The sequence below is a fragment of the Hipposideros armiger genome, unplaced genomic scaffold, assembly GCF_001890085.2.
Source record: "Hipposideros armiger isolate ML-2016 unplaced genomic scaffold, ASM189008v1 scaffold_244, whole genome shotgun sequence".
Classification (NCBI taxonomy): domain Eukaryota; kingdom Metazoa; phylum Chordata; class Mammalia; order Chiroptera; family Hipposideridae; genus Hipposideros; species Hipposideros armiger.
This window is the reverse complement of record NW_017731594.1, coordinates 1,644,209-1,660,571: the sequence shown is the minus strand read 5'-3', so window position 1 is coordinate 1,660,571 and position 16,363 is coordinate 1,644,209. Positions and strand designations below refer to the sequence as shown.

Here is a 16,363-nt window from a genome sequence, read left to right as displayed (position 1 = left end):
TTTGTTTCACGTAAAGCCGCAGAACTTATCGGTGATGTTAAGTGTGGACTTACTGTAGCATAAAGGTAAATACTCTTCTGTAGAAATGTCATCTTTAGTAACTGCTTTGAGGGGATTTATGGCTCTTAAATTCTCATTTGGAACCTAAATGTCCACTGGTGTAATGTACGTAGTTTGCTCTGCCTTGAGTGTAAATGAAGACAGGTGAATGCCATCTTCCTTAAGATAGTCTTCTGCTTGTTTTAAATCTGAAATTTTTGTTTTGGTAAAATTTTGAATTTACATCACAGCTTTTTTAATAGAAGCAAACTCTTGATCTGTTTTTATTGATGACAGAACACACATGCAGGACTTGAAAGATGTCACTAATAATGTACACTATGAGAACTACCGGAGCAGAAAACTGGCAGCTGTGACTTATAATGGAGTTGATAATAACAAGAATAAAGGGCAGCTTACTAAGTAAGTATCTGTCATTTCCTCCAGAAAAGGTATTATTTATGTAGTAAATAATTTTATTGTTTCATAGTCATCAAATTTCTCCTGAGAAAAATGTTATTTATGCACAACAGCAGAAATTTATATTGTTAAGCTTCGTTTTAGCAATTTTATATTTTACTCTTTAATTGTTGTAGGAAGTGTTTATTACCTCGTTCCTTAAGTGAACGAGCCTTGTATTCTTTTCTGGTCATTTGTCATTGCCTTATAATCTATACACCACACGTTTAATAGATCCCCAGTTAGAAATCAAACAGCTCCTTTAGCAAATACTTTTTTTTAAGGGAAGAGAAAAGTTACTACCAAGATCTCTTAATCCATTTTATTTGTAATATAAATACCCCATAATCTCTTTAAAGAGAATCAACAGAGCTTCTTCCTTTTATTATCTCTTTTTAAAATAAACCTTTTTGATAACAGAGTTTTCACTAACAGATTATATAGAAACAAGGGACAGGACCAAACCAAAGGACTATTTAGGTGAATGTAGCCTTGGTTGCCTACTCTATTCCTGTTGTGTATTTCCAGGGACTAAACTAGCTGGAGATTGGATTCTGTCTGTTGGGTGTTAGAGTGGTGTTGACTACTGAGCGTGGAGCTGCAGCCTCCCAAGCTAGTCTCTCAAGCTGTGGTGATTTGATGATGGGGTAGGGACAAGAGAAGTGTGAGGAGACTGCTGAGTTAGCTGGGGGAGTGCTTAGTACCAGTGTCTGTCCCTGTCTCCTTTATTGGGACCATAAGAATTATGAAAACCATTGTAATAATGTATGTACATTTGTAGCCAGGTGTTATCTGCTATTAGAGGATAGCCTTGAAGGATCATCTGTGTAAATGGTGAGAAGGGCAAGTTCTCAGAGTAGCAATACTGTGTTTTATAGTGGCCAACATCTCTTATAATGGAAAAGAAAAATATTACATCTCCACAACTGCCCTAAATTCCAGAAGGAAACACACAAAGCATTGATGACATTGGCAAAGTCACCTAATTTCTTCCTTATCTTTGAATTTCTTCTTATGCTGTTAACATGCTTATTTGAGGAACTTTATTGATCAATTCCTAGGTTTTTTGGTTTTAGGGATCTTGTAAGAGTGATTGTTAAAAAGGCAGATTTCTAGGTTTAATCATTAGCAAGTGATTCCGATTCAGTAGATAGGGGATGGGCCTGAGGGTTTATATTTTTAATAAGCACCCTAGATGGTTCTGATACAGGTAATTAGTAATTAATGCTTTGCAAAACACTGACTTCAAGGAATTTACTATGCTGTTCTAAAAATGATTTGCTAATTTTTAACAGTTTTTTATATTTATAATACAAGATTCTGTTTGAGGTAAGGTTTAGTGCATGAGCAAAAGGCAAGACTTTTTCTTTCTTTTAGCAAAATTTGCACCAAACATGTTATTTAACACAAAAATATAAAGATCCATCATATTAAATAGTCATAGAATCCTATTCCATTTTAAGTGCATTTCTCTAGTTTAACTTTTTAACTGTTTAAAAGAAAAACATACACAAATAAAACCACTGATAATTTTATAATATGTTAAAGGGAAATGTCCTATCAGTACATATTTTTCATTAAATATATACACTTAGTGTTGAATTTTCTTCTCTTAAACATTTGTCCATGTCCTAGAATAAGGAATTGTTTTCACGTTTCAAGTGCAAAGCTTTTAAGGCAGTGCTATTGGGCACTTCTGCTGCTGGATGCAGGCGAGGGGATTCAGAGAAAACAGTAAACCTTACAATGCTTTTAAAAACTCTCCTGCATGTATGGAACTCTAGTGTGCATTACTTGAATTAAACTATCACCCATGTGAAAACAAAAAGTAGAATTCTGTTGGAAATGAGATGAATCATGTCCAAACTGGGCCTATGAAAATATAAAAAAGTTTGTACTGCTAGAAAGCAAATTGCCCTAGGAGTTAGTATATTATTTCATGTTAATAGTAAGTAGAAAATAAGTATTTTTAAAGATGGAACCAACTGGGGAGTGGCTGTAATTCGAATACATAATTGATGTGATTTGTTAAATTAGATTTTTACTACTTTATTGGATAACATAGTGAATCTGAAAGAAGTCACTTGGAAGTTTTATCCATTGGTTGTAACTTAATATTGTCTTAAAAATGTTAGCAGTTTTTGAAAGCATTCCAGTTAACTTTTTAAAAAAAGTCAGTATCAGCAACTTAGGGTGCTTTCAGTGATATAAGGTGCTTTCCTCTATACCTAAGGACCCATCCATGAATAACTGAAAGGAATGGCCAATACTTCAGTGTGTGAAGTAAGCAAATGTGAGTTCAGGCTTTTTATTGATGCTCTGTTTGTATTCCTCTCGTGGGACTCTTGCCTCCATAGCAACACACCCTTTAATAATGGTGATAGGGCGAAGTCAAGGTTGCAGGGAACTTGGAGTGGGACAGGCAGAATCATGAAACAAAAATTGCCAGTTCTCCGATGACGTTCCTGTACTGTGTATCTGAACTCAGCATCCGAACATGGACCCAAATGCCATGTTTCTCACATCTGACACCACACTTTGCCTTTAACAGAACGCATGTTTGATATTGGAGGTACAGACAGTCTGTGGGTTTATGTTTTAGTACTTTGGTTAATTGAGGGAGACTTTTCTTTTGTCACCTGGAGATTTTCACACCTCCAGGTATCCCTGGGACAATATACTTAGGTAAGGGATGGGTAAGCGGGAGTAGGTCTTTCTTCTGTAAAATAAGTGAGAGATAGGCTACCTGTAACTTGCAAATTTTCAGGCCAGTCACTTCAGGCAAGACTTTGTATGAAAGTTGAGGACCTGGAAATTGATTTTCTTAAAACTGCAAAGGTTCAAGTAACTCTTGGAAGACTTCATATAAATACAGTCTCCGATTTGAAGACCACTGAACTAGATAATCTTTTTGGTCCTTTAAAAAAATGTGGTCATTTTATCACTTTCTGTATTACTTTGTATGGTCTCTGAATAGCAACTGCAGGCAATTTGAGAAATAAAGAAAATTGATAAGGTCATTTATTAATCTGATTATTGATGGACCTGTGCTTTTTCATTTGCCCTTAACACACACACACACACACACACACACACACACACACACACACACACACTTAACCCTTGAACATTGTGGGGGTTGAGGTGCCAGCCCCCCCATGCAGTAAAAAATACAAGTTTTGACTCCCCAAAAACTTGAGTCATCCCCTGGTATCTGTGGGAGATTGGTTCCAAGACCCCCCACAGATACCAAAATGAGCAAATACTCAAGTTCCCCTTAATAAAATGACATAAATTAATGCATATAGGCAGCCCTCCACATCTGTGGACTCCCAGCTGCGGATCAAAAACAATACAGATATTATTGAAAAAAATCCATGCATTAATAGACCCATGCAGTTGAAACCCATGTTGTTCAAGGGTGAACTGTATATGCGTATATGAATCTATTAAATTTATAGTTATATTAACCTTTGTATGGCAGTGTACACTCCATAGAGTGCTAATTACACTTTGGTTTTCGAATATAAGCTAATTTTTTTTAATGTTAGGTATTGTGTAATAAAGTAGATAAATTCATCTTACATTTAAATTTTCTGAGGCAGCTTTTGATGAACTGTACTGTACTGAACCATGGACTAAAAATAAAAATATTTGGTTTATATATCTGAAAATGGGCCTTTCTGTTACGTTAATGGTCCTAGAACAATTATATTTTGGAAGGACTTAACACAAAATTTAGTCATCACATTGTACACCTTAAACTTACACGATATTTTATGTCAGTTATATCTCAATAAAGCTAGGGAAAAACCTAGGATTTAAATTATGTGGTTAAAATCTGAAATATAGCTGAGCTTGTCTCATCATATACTAATTTGTCTCAAGGCCAGAGTCTGGAAAAGTGGGCATTTTTCTTAGCAACTATTCAGGTATTACCTGTGCCTGGTAAAGAAAATATCAAGTCATGTATTATTTTAAGTACTTAACTCCTCAGGGAGAGTGTGTCCTGCCCATCCCTGTGAGGGCGGGTCATGGTTAGAAGTAACAGAAAGGGAAGTCCAGTTCCAGATCAAAGAAGATTCAGTAAGGGGTAGTAAAGGCTAAGGTGAGAGGTAACCATATGCAGATTGCAGATCTCTTAAAGAAAGGAACGTGATTCCCACTAAAAGGAGGGCTGTTTTTTTTTTTGTGTGTGTTTTTTTTGCTAAACCTGTTTTTTAAAGGTTTATCTGCTCCTTCCTTCCTTGGTCTTCCCTTGTACCTTTTATTTAAAATCACATTTGATTAGCAACTCTTTTCTGAATTGTTGTCTGTTATTGGCAGCAGTTATGACAATATCTTTCTCCAAATTGGAGCACACCGTTACTTCTTTCCCATATGTTAATTTATTTTTCTGTTTTCTATAGACTTCTCCATCTGTAGTCTCAGGAAAACTTGATAGATAACTGAATTTCTAGAAATGACTAAAAATACGGGTTTCCAAAGTCCAATCTTCAGAATTCTTTTGGTACATGACAAAGTTTTCATTGACCTAAAAAGAAAGACAATTTTATGAAAATTTCCAAAGTTTTTCCCAAAACTTAAATTTATTCAGTTATCTCCTTTATACTTTGTTCAAATGTTCTTTCATGAAAATATGATGCTAGTATCGTTATTGTTTATATTTGGTTAGTATTGTTATTGTTTATATTTGGTTTTAATGTTCTTACTAGGCAAAATAAAATGTTGGTAACTATTGTTTTCCATAATTTTTGGAAATTTCTAATGCTCTTTAAACCCATTTAAATGATATTCATTTGGAAAATTTGATACAAAAATTGTTACATATCTGTCTACATAGCAGCCTACCAACTATTGGAGCAAAAGTATATAAGTGTACTTGCTTAATGTGTTCTTCAGGAAAGACCACAGGTAATTTAAATGAAATGTGGGGTCATGTTCACAGCCACAGCAGAACCTTACTAGTCAGCCTGTGTGGTCCTTTTGGGATTCTGTTATTGGTCACATGAAAGAGTGAGTCATCCAGTGGCTTTCAGGAACTGTAACCCCTTACAGAGAACCCCAGAAGGAGCCAGGTTTATCTTTGTGGATTTAGTGTGATAGGCAAGTTAATTTTATAGCCTTTGTTTTTTAAAAAGAATCTTTTACCAAGCCTCTTCATTTCTTTGACTGAGTTGTTTTAAATTTCTCTGTCAAGCTTAAGTTTATAAGCTTTAGTGTATCTGAGTATGAAGAAGAGTTTCCCATTAAAAAGCAGGCAGATGACATAATTTAAATGGTTTTTCCAGCTGTCATAAGAAAGATTTTATTTAAAAAAAAATGTGATGACAAAAGTGATCCTTTTTCCTGTTTCCTACATAGTAAGCATAATTTTATATTACTTCTAAATATTACTTTAATAAAAATGACTAGAAGTGGGGTGGTGATTTATTTAAACCTTAAATTTGAAAGATCATTTGACTGGTGATAGTCTTCAAAAAATTCATTTTTACATTCATGTGACCATTTTAAAAAAATAATACTGGAATATCAGCTCATTTGGTCAGAAGTCAGGTATTTTTACAAGGCCAAAAACTTAAAATATCTCATGTGAAATGTTACAAATTTCTTTTGAAAGTACACACATTGAAATAGGTTTAGAAATCTGAGCAGGCTGTCAGAAGATAATTGCACAGTGTGTTTATTTTCATAATGATTTGGTATAGTGATTAACAGAATTTTGGAAAAGAAATGAACTAACATTAACAAATTTTGCTGTAAACTTTTGTTTTAAGGCACATACTTTAATTATTTAATTGTGAAATCTGTGAATGTGCCTTTGCTGCTTCATTGCTGCTTTTAGTGTGATTTACTTTACGAATGCTAAGCCTGTATTTTTTCTTTTAGATAACACAGTTGAAGGCATGTAAGGAGTTGTTTTCCCAAAGATATAGGAAGCTTAGTATGTAGGGATTTTTAAAATTTAAGTTTTGAATTTAAAAACAAATTTCAAACCATTATAGCCTGTTTCTTTGCTATAAAACTGTTCTATTTTACCCCAGAGTTATTTAAATGATAACCTAGATGAAAGTGTTCACTCTTGGTAAACTGGTAGCCTTTTCATGTGCCAATTGTGCTATGTATTCTTTAAATCTACATGAATTGCCTTCTTCCTCCCAAGGATAAAATTAAATGAGCATTTTATAGCTAGGTTATTGCAAGTAAGGATATATATTTAACTTTAAAATCACAATTCTGTATGAATTCTAATTTGTTTTTAAATAACAACAATATTGTTGGATAATCTAAGTTGCTTAAACATACAATATCCAGTTACTAAGATTGTCAGTTCAAAAACAGTTATTAGATTATTTTTTTTCTAGAGTGTAAAACGTTTTGAGGGGTGAAAGGAGTGAGGTTATGACCCTTTTTGAAAGTCTGACAAAAGCTTTGGAACCTTTCACCAGAAAAATGCTCATGTGTGCACACATGCAAGCACATACGCATTTGGTATGTCACTTTAGGGTATTCATTGACCTTCTGCCCAAGAGATCTGAGGCCCCTATGTTAAAAACACCGGCCATAAAGATGAGAAATGTATTATTAAAAAGGACCTCATTGGCTTTTAATGAAATAATGACATTTACACTTACAATTTTATTTGTTGACCTCACTATTTGAATGCAGGTTCTTATTTTGAGTTAATGTTGGCTTAGTGTCATTTTCAGAACTTGTGATTTGCTGCTTAATTGTTAAAATATACTGCAGGTTTGTAAGTTTTCTTTCTCTGGTGAAGAAATAGCCTTTAGTCAAATAACATGTTATTCTAATTTGCACTAACTGCAAAAACAGATCATCTTGATGACAGCAGTCTCTCACATCTTGGTCCTTCCTTTTTTGCTAAGGAAAAGCAGTAGCCAGTGTTCTGTCCTGTGTTCCTGTTTAATATTTTCTGTCTAGCTCTCTTGTCCTCCTTGATAGGGAAGAAAGAAGAGTGCTGTACGTCAGAAATTGGCAGCCTCGTAAGGCCAGAAGTCAACATATTCAGAGTGTGTCCAGTCAGGATTAAAGTGACTAGACTAGACCTTGATTGTGTTTTTCAGCCATGGTTTAACTGGTTTTAAACCTTTATTGAGATAAAATTCACCAATTTAAAATGTAAAATCCAATGATCATAGCCTGTTTTTGTGGAGGCCAAATAAACATGTTTCATCAACCAAGTCAGAAAAGGGCCTGCCTCTTTAAGTCGCCCCAGCAATTTGAATAGTTCTCAGAGACCCTCCCAGCCACAGAGCCCCTTTTCTCTCCCCCGGGTGGTTGCAGTAGGGTATGGTCCTTGGCATTCCCTTGGGTCTGTAAGTATACTAGGCTTAACATAAAGCTCGTATTATTTTTCAGCTTGAACACTTTGAACAAAATTGTGCAAAGAGGTTCTGTCAGTGGAGTAGTAAACTACGTTTACTTAACTAGTGTCTGTTTTCAGGCAGATCAAAAATAATTACCATGATATCTGTTTGCTTCTGATTCTCTGTGTGTGTATTTGTGTGTGTTTTATCACTGAACATTTTTTTTTTTTAAGATTTTATTGGGGAATTGGAGGGGAACAGCATTGGGGTATCGGAGAAGGGGAACAGACAAGTTGCTGTCCTTTTGTTCTTCCGGTCTGGCTGTGGAGGACGTTGCTTCACTAGCCCATGTTTGTATTATCATTGCGTGCTTCAGGAATGAGGCAGATCGGTCGCCGGCCTCTGGATGGCAGCTCACGCTGGCTGCCGGCCGCTCACAGTAGCTTATGGCAGCCCACTGCAGCCCTGCTGCAGCCTACACCATTGCTGGCGACTCATGGCATCCCAGCTCCAGGTCGAGCTGTTGTTTACCATCTTAGCTGTAGAGGGCAGCATCACGGGCCCTCCTATGTGGGATCCGAACCGGGGCCTGCTGCTCAGAGCTGGCATCCCAAGCCAACTCCTAACCAATGCGCCACTCTGCGGGCCCTATTACTGAATGTTTTTAAAAATGAAGAAATGAAATATTTGAGTTAGGTGAATTTTCAAGAGCATCAAAGTTACCATCAGTGGCCTACCTAAATGAAGTGTTCTAGATGTTGACTGGTAGTCTTTGCCAGCATATAGCATTTCGGTTACCAAACTAAGTTTCAACTATTGTTAATAACTATATCGTTGTGATGTCAGTAGTTGCCTTAGAAGAAGAGATTATAACACTTGGAGATTGTAGAACTAAAAAATATCCTACATATATTTCATTAACTCAGTTCCTTTTTCACATTAAATGTTGTTTAAAGAAAGCACAAAATGAAATAATTTCTTCTAGTTTTCATTTTGTGAATGTGTTTTGGGAATGTTTCCTTCCCATTTCCTTCACTGTATTTTATGGGTCATCTTTAGATCTGATACGCACTATTTTAGAGAAACATCCCTATAACAATTGCCTTTGTTATTTAGATCTATTTTCATGATAATTACTCACTAAAGATTTAAGTTTAGATATGAACCTTTGTGATAAGAAGTTTTAGATTATAAAATTTATAAGTTTTTAAGTTTTTAAAGAATTTTTAAGGCATTTATACATAAAACTTCAAATCTTTGTTCTCTGTTATTTGAGATGGTGTCAGAATAATTGAAAAATTATTTTGAGGGCCGGCTGAGTGGTGTGTTGGTTAAGAGTTGGCTTGGGAGTGCCAGCTCTGAGCAGCAGGCCCCGGTTCGGATCCCACGTAGGAGGGCCCGTGACGCTGCCCTCTACAGCTAAGATGGTGAACAACAGCTCGACCTGGAGCTGGGCTGCCATGAGTCACCGGCGACAGCGTAGGCTGCAGCCCCTGCTGCAGTGGGCTGCCAAAAGCTACCATGAGCAGCCGGCAGGCCGGTGTGAGCTGCCAAGAGCCGCTGTGAGCGGCTGTCCAGTGGCCAGCGAGCGACTGCCTCACCCAGGAAGAGCACAATGATAATAGCAATGTCCTCTACAACTAGACTGAAGAACAAAAGGACAGCAACTTGTCTGTTCCCCTGCCCCCGATTCCCCAACACTGTTTCCCTCCCCCAATTCCCCAATAAAATCTTAAAAAAAAAATTACTTTGAAATTTATCTTCAAGAAAAAGAGATTTTCCAGAAACAGAAATCATACAGCATCTCATTTGTTTCCACCACTCAGAGTTTTGTATTAACTTTTTATTTTTAAATGGTTAATAATTCTTTTTTATTTCAAATTGCAGTATTTATTTATATATTTTAATGCATCTTTTTTGTGTTTTTTTTGTTATTTTTTTATTGTGAAATACATATTTTTTAAAATTAGTTTCAGCTGTATAACACAGTACACTAGCGTTTAATGATTCTTAATGTTCATAACAGGAGCCCTCTGGCACAAATGGAAGAAGAAAGAAGGGAGCATGTAGCTAAGATGAAGAAGATGGAGATGGAGATGGAGCAGGTGTTTGAGATGAAGGTCAAAGAAAAAGTTCAAAAGCTAAAGGACTCTGAAGCTGAGGTAATCACCTTAACATTTCCACTTCTTATGGACACAGCACTTTTCAGAATAATATCTTTAATAAAATTCATAGATAATATAACCTTTTTCTACATATTCTTTCAAATTTGATATACAACACCCTAATGTAATAAAATGGATAAATAAAAGCAAGCACTATGTTTATAATAAAATACATATTTCATTATGTAAGTGGATACAAGTATACTTGTTTGGAAGACAAAATAGTCAGAATACTTACCATGAGTAATTAGTTCTAATGAACGAGTTATGAGAAATGAAATTATAAGCCACCATATACTTAGTATAAGAAAACATCAGAGTTTTGAGTGGATTTAAGAATAAAACTAGTGCTTGGATGATAATAATGATAGACTGAACTTATTTGCATATGCATGAGAAAGAAAGAAAGAACCTTAACTGAGGATATGCCAGGGCAAATTACAGTCAAAGGGGAGGAAATGAAGGAATGCGATACTCCTAGAAGGAAACTATGGGCAAACACAAAATAGCGCAACGATTTCAGTATGCAGTTTCTCAGATTTGTTACTGTGCTCAAAAACTATTTTTAAATATATGGGATGACATTAATATGAAATGTTTTTTAAATGACCTTTAATGATAAAACTCAGTGAGATCCTGTGTGATATGTGGCTCCACTAATATAACAATATTTGTATCTAAATACGTTAAAAGGAGATTCAGCTCTATTCTGTTATATCCTTATAGGTGGATGGTTTCATTGCTTTTGTAATTAATGCATAAAAAACACTGAAACCCTCTTGACTAAATACATAACCAAAAGCACTCTAATCCATTGAGCAGACAGAATGTAGGGAGTGAGTAAAGTATTCAGTAATTTTGAGAAAATGTTTTTATTCCACATTAAATTTCTTTTAAGTTATTGGGCTTTTCATGTAATCTCTTACTTTAAAAACAGAAACTTTCACTATTGTTACATTTGTCATAAACTTAATTCAGTGGAGATATGGAGTAACTCCTCCTGGTCTGAGACCACCAAATACAACATCCTGACCGCTTTAGATGGCATTTTGGAAATTAAGTTTAGTCTTTTTATTTATCAGCCTGGGATTAAATCTATCCTATATTAATAAATACGGAATCAATCATATCAGAAGGGGAATAAAGACAGGAGCAATCAAGAATCTGTATTATCTCCACACTTAGGCTCCATTGAAAATCTGAAAGCAGTTGAATTTACATTTGGTATAGACACATTTTAGGACTTGCTCCTAAAGTAAATGTTACAAACAAATAATTATGAAACTAGCCAAAGAACCCTTCAAGAGTTTTTATGATTGCTGTGAATAGTGAAACTGAGTTTTGAGAAAATTTACTCTTTAGAGGATAGACTTCCTTAGCATTGCAAAACCCTGTGAAGAGATCTCCACCAAGCTTCCCCTAATACTGTGAGCCATAGAAGTATAGACATAATGTGGTTGACGAAACCTATTTAACCTTGTTTAATACAGTTTTTCTCAAGTTCACTTCTGCTAGAAACACTTGGAACACAACTGCGAATACCCTGCAGCACAGTGCGTCAGGCTCGGCACTGAGCACCTTGCGTGAACTGTGTCGTTTCACCCACTGTAGCTGTATGAGGTAGATGCTGCTCGCATCTGTTTCACATAGAGGCAGGGAAATTAACTAGGCCAGTGCTGCGTAGTTGTAAGCCACTTCACTCTTTGTTTGCTCTTAATCACTAGACAAGTCTACAGTCATGTATCCACAGTTTCAAATCCTAAAAAGCTCTGAACATTGCAAAAACAGACATGGAACTAATAGTTTTATTTCACTTGATGTAACTATTTATGTTTTACTGCAAAAGACGTGTTTGATTATAGGTGCTACCCTAGACATCCCAGGAGGTGTTTTGTAAATATAATATATACACTTATTTAAGTAGTATTGCCTTTTCTAAAATCGGAAAAATTCTGCACTTTGAAACACTTCTTATCCCAAAGGTTTCTTGAGAGTGAGGGATTGTGACCTGTACTTTTTACAAACATGCAGTTAATAGAAAAGGTACTTACATGTAACAGAAATGTACAGGTAAGGAATGATGAATACCTGTGAACCTACTGCCCAGCTTAAAATAAGCCATCATTAGTTGAATTGTGCCTCTCCCCTATTGGACCCATCTTTCTCCTTCTCAAAGGTAACTATTCTGAATTGTATAGCTATGATCTCCTTGCATTTTTGAATAACTAGAGGCATTTTCCTATGCTCCTGTTTTCTGATATTTTCTTGGTAACTTATTTGCCATATCATCAGGAAGATCTTGCCTCACTTTATCTTAGATGGTTTTGTTTTGTAGGAATTGCATGAAATATTTGCAATAGGAATGAATATGAAGTCACTTTATGGGTTTACAACATAATTAAAAAACCAAATTGTATGCAAAATGATAATCCAAATTCATGATGCTAACTCACTGATGCAGTATGATCTTTAATAGAACATAATTCCTGGACATCTGAAGATTTTGAATAATTCTTAAGTATTCAGTGTAGTTAGATTAAATTTTTTCTTTATATGACTATTTTCTTCATCAGTAGGTTGACTAGCGCCTAAATGAACTGATTTAATGACCCATTAGATAAGCTTCGTTTTTGCAGCTACTTTGCATGAGTAGTTCTCACCCCTCAGCCAGCATTCTTTATAGCATTAATTCTCAGTGTAGGAAGAACCACCTGCATTAGAATCACTGGGGCTTGTTGAAAACACAGATTTCTATACATAACATCCAGAGATTCTAATTCAGTAAGTCTGGATGAGGTCCAGGATTCTGTATTTTTTAACAAATACCCCAGGTGATTTATATAAAGATTAACATTTGGGAATCCCTGTTTTATAAGAACTAGGGAACCTTACTGTGATCTTGTAACTTTTAGGTCCTTATCTAACTACTTTTTTCCCACTTGTCTCAGCTTTCTGAACTTGGAATTAGGAGACAGGTTCAAATTCTGCCACTTTCCGGCTAATGATCTTGGAAAGTGACTTAAACTACATCTCTTTGCTCATCTGTACAGTGGGAGCAGTGGTACCTTCCCTGCCGAGCTTCCTATGTGCTTGTGAGCAATGAAAAATGAGATAAGATATGTCTGTTATAAAGTGCTGCACAACTGTAAGCTTGTTGTCCTTTTTCCCTATTTCTCAAGATTATTCTCTTGGGTCAGTGACCTTTTGGGTGGCCAGTCCCACAGGAGGAGGAATCGTAATGCTTCCCAGGTGGCACTCTAAATGTATAGCACAAGGAGTCAGTGCTCACACTTTTAACATTAGATGCCTGTATGCAACGTACTTCTGCTCCTGAGTCCTTAAACAGTTTTATTTTGTATATCATGCTGTGATTTAGCTCCAACGGCGCCATGAGCAAATGAAAAAGAATTTGGAAGCACAGCACAAAGAATTAGAGGAAAAACGCCGTCAATTTGAGGATGAGAAAGCAAACTGGGAAGCCCAACAACGTATTTTAGAACAACAGAACTCTTCAAGGTAACTAATAATCAGATTCTCAAGAAATGGATGTATTAATGTTTTAAAAGAATTATTTTCCTATTTATTTTAAAAACACTAGGATAACATTTTAAAAAGACATCACCTGTTATCCTGCATCCTAAGTAAAATTATTTTCATGGATGAATATTCTTATGTAGATGGATGTAATCTATCTACTATAACAAAACTTTTTTTTCCACTACAAACACTTTTCTTGACTTAACAACCTTTATAATTATAATTTAGTAGCTTTATTACATTCTCCCCATTTGACCCACTATAATCAGTTTCTCCCTTCTCCCCACAATTGTTTGACATAATGGTTGTGTTCAATTTTTGGTGGACATAGAGAACACTGCTACGGAGATTTTTTATACATTTAAGGGTATGCTTTAATAGTGCTGAATTATTTCTTTAGGATAAAATCCTTAAGGTAAAACTTTGGATATCTAATTCCTAAAACAGTAAGTTACTCGCTCTTAATTGATACAAAACTCAGTAATATTTGTACCTTGATTTTAAAATTTTTTCCTCATTAGTCCATTTAAAACAGAAAAAGCTGGAGGGCCGGCTGAGTGGCTCAGTTGGTTAAGATCTCGCTCAAGAGTGCGAACTCGGAGCAACAGCGGTTCGAGGCTCGGCCCAAGCTGAGCTGCTGCTGAGCTGCCAACACTGGCAGGATGGCTCAGCTAAAAAAATAATAATAATAATAAAACAGAAAAAGTTGCATTGTTGTAAAGATTCTACAATTTACCCTGACTGCTAAATGTTTTCAAAGATGAGATACTTGTTCTCTAACACTATCCGTCTATTAACTTTTTCCCCAAGGAAGAGGAAAATTATATTTGTAAAAGCAAATGCATTTCAGAATGAAAATGGCAGTAGGAAAAAAACGATACCCTATTTAATGTCAGTTCATCTTTTTTAATTTGCACTATTTCATTTGAGAAGAATTGTTCTCATATGAGACCATTAAAAAATGTGTATTTGTCATATATTTACTGTGTTTATCCTGGAATTTTGTCAAATATTTGATTGTCTAAGAAAATACTGTTATGGACTAGCACTGTCCTCATTGTTCACTTCTAAATCTTTTAATTTTTCAAATGAAAAAGTAATGTTTGAAAATTGAACACAGTTGTGCCTGGGTTAGCTATTGCTACCATATGTTGTTTATAATGTTTCTAATGTAATCAGTCATTTTGATTATTTTCCTTTAATCATTTAGAACCTTGGAAAAGAACAAGAAGAAAGGGAAGATCTTTTAAGCCCTTTGTTGACCACCAGTTACACATTAGTTGCCAATATGCCAGCTTGGACATCAGTGTTTGTTGGATCCGTTTGACCAATTTGCACCAGTTTTATCCTTAATGATGGATTTAACAGCATGACAAAAATTATTATTATTATTTTTTTGTTTTTGGTGGAGATTAAGATGCCTTGAATTGTCTAGGGTGTTGTGTACTTAGAAACTAACAGCTCTAAGTACCTTTCCTACATTTTCTTTTTTTATTAAACAGATGTCTTCAGTTTAATGCAAGAAAACATTTTACTGTTGTACAATCATATTCTGGTGGTTTGATTGTTTACAGGATATTCCAAAATAAAAGGACTCTGAAAGGTTGTCATTGAGGATAAATTGCCATAATATGATGCAAACTATGCTTCTCTATGATAATTATAATGCAAAGGTTCCATTCAATGCAGCGTATACAATAATGTAATTTAGTCTAACACAGTTGACCCTATTTTTTGACACTTCCATTGTTTAAAAATACACATGGAAAAAAAACCTATATGCTTACAATGCACCTAGAGCTTTTTTATAACAGCCTTTTTGTTTGTTTGTTTGTTCGTTTGTTTTGGATTCTTTATATATTATTCTCATTTAGTGCCCTCTTTAGCCAGAATCTCATTACTGCTTCATTTTTGTAATAACATTTAATTTAGGTATTTTCCATATATTGGCCCTGCTAAAATAGAATATAGCATCTTTGATATGGTAGGAACCAACAAGGAAACTTTCCTTTAATTCCCTTTTTACACTTTATGGTAAGTAGCAGGGGGAAAAATGCATTTATAGATCATTTCTAGGCAAAATTGTGAAGCTAACGACCAACCTATTTCTACCTATGTGCAGTCTCTTTATTTTACTAGAAATGGGAACCATGGCCTCTTGAAAAGAAAAAAAAGTCACCACTTTGCATTTAGCTGTATTCATATATTGCATTTCTGTATTTTTTTTGTTTGTATTGTAAAAAATTCACATAATAAACAATGTTGTGATGTAATAAAGTGTGGGTCTTAAATATTTTACAGTTGATAATACAAGACTAGAATATGTTTGGAAAGAAACTTTTCAACTTAAATTTGCCTGCTCCACAATTGTAACGTTTATATATTCTCTTGTATTTTGTTTCATTTAGAATGTATATGTGTTGATTTTCTGATTTATGAGATACGTTGTCTACTCATTACTGTCTCATTAATATGTTTTTTTCTCTCAGAACAAACTCCAACTCATTCACATTAGATAAAGTCTCAAGTCTTTGGAAACTGAAATTTTTTTAATTGTAATTTCTTCTCACTAAAGTCAGATTATATAGATTTTAACAATGCTTTGTGGTATTTTAGGTATCATTAATGCATCCCAGTTCATTACCTTAAAAAGTTTCACCATATTGGTTACTTTTTTGAATTAATGATCCAAGCAGAAGGAAGTAACTGATAATTCTGATTAGCCGATATTTTTGTTTACTTCAGAGGCAGAAGGATTTAAATAAATCAGTGTGCTTGAAAGATCGTTACTGCTTTTCAAAGATATATAGATCTAAAGTGTAAAACATATATTAG

At 34.9% G+C, this 16,363-nt stretch overlaps 1 protein-coding gene across 1 annotated transcript in view; it reads left to right on the top strand.

The window, feature by feature from the left end:
• Nucleotides 1-15,801, top strand: part of SEPTIN7 (septin 7) — a 68,678-nt gene extending 52,877 nt beyond the window's left edge. Inside the window, exons 11-14 of the mRNA XM_019655712.1 lie at nucleotides 337-462; nucleotides 9,853-9,988; nucleotides 13,368-13,507; nucleotides 14,739-15,801. Of these exons, the coding sequence (XP_019511257.1) occupies nucleotides 337-462; nucleotides 9,853-9,988; nucleotides 13,368-13,507; nucleotides 14,739-14,778 (442 nt within the window). The 3' untranslated portion in view covers nucleotides 14,779-15,801. The remainder of the gene's footprint in view (nucleotides 1-336; nucleotides 463-9,852; nucleotides 9,989-13,367; nucleotides 13,508-14,738) is intronic.
• Nucleotides 15,802-16,363: the final 562 nt, after the last annotated feature.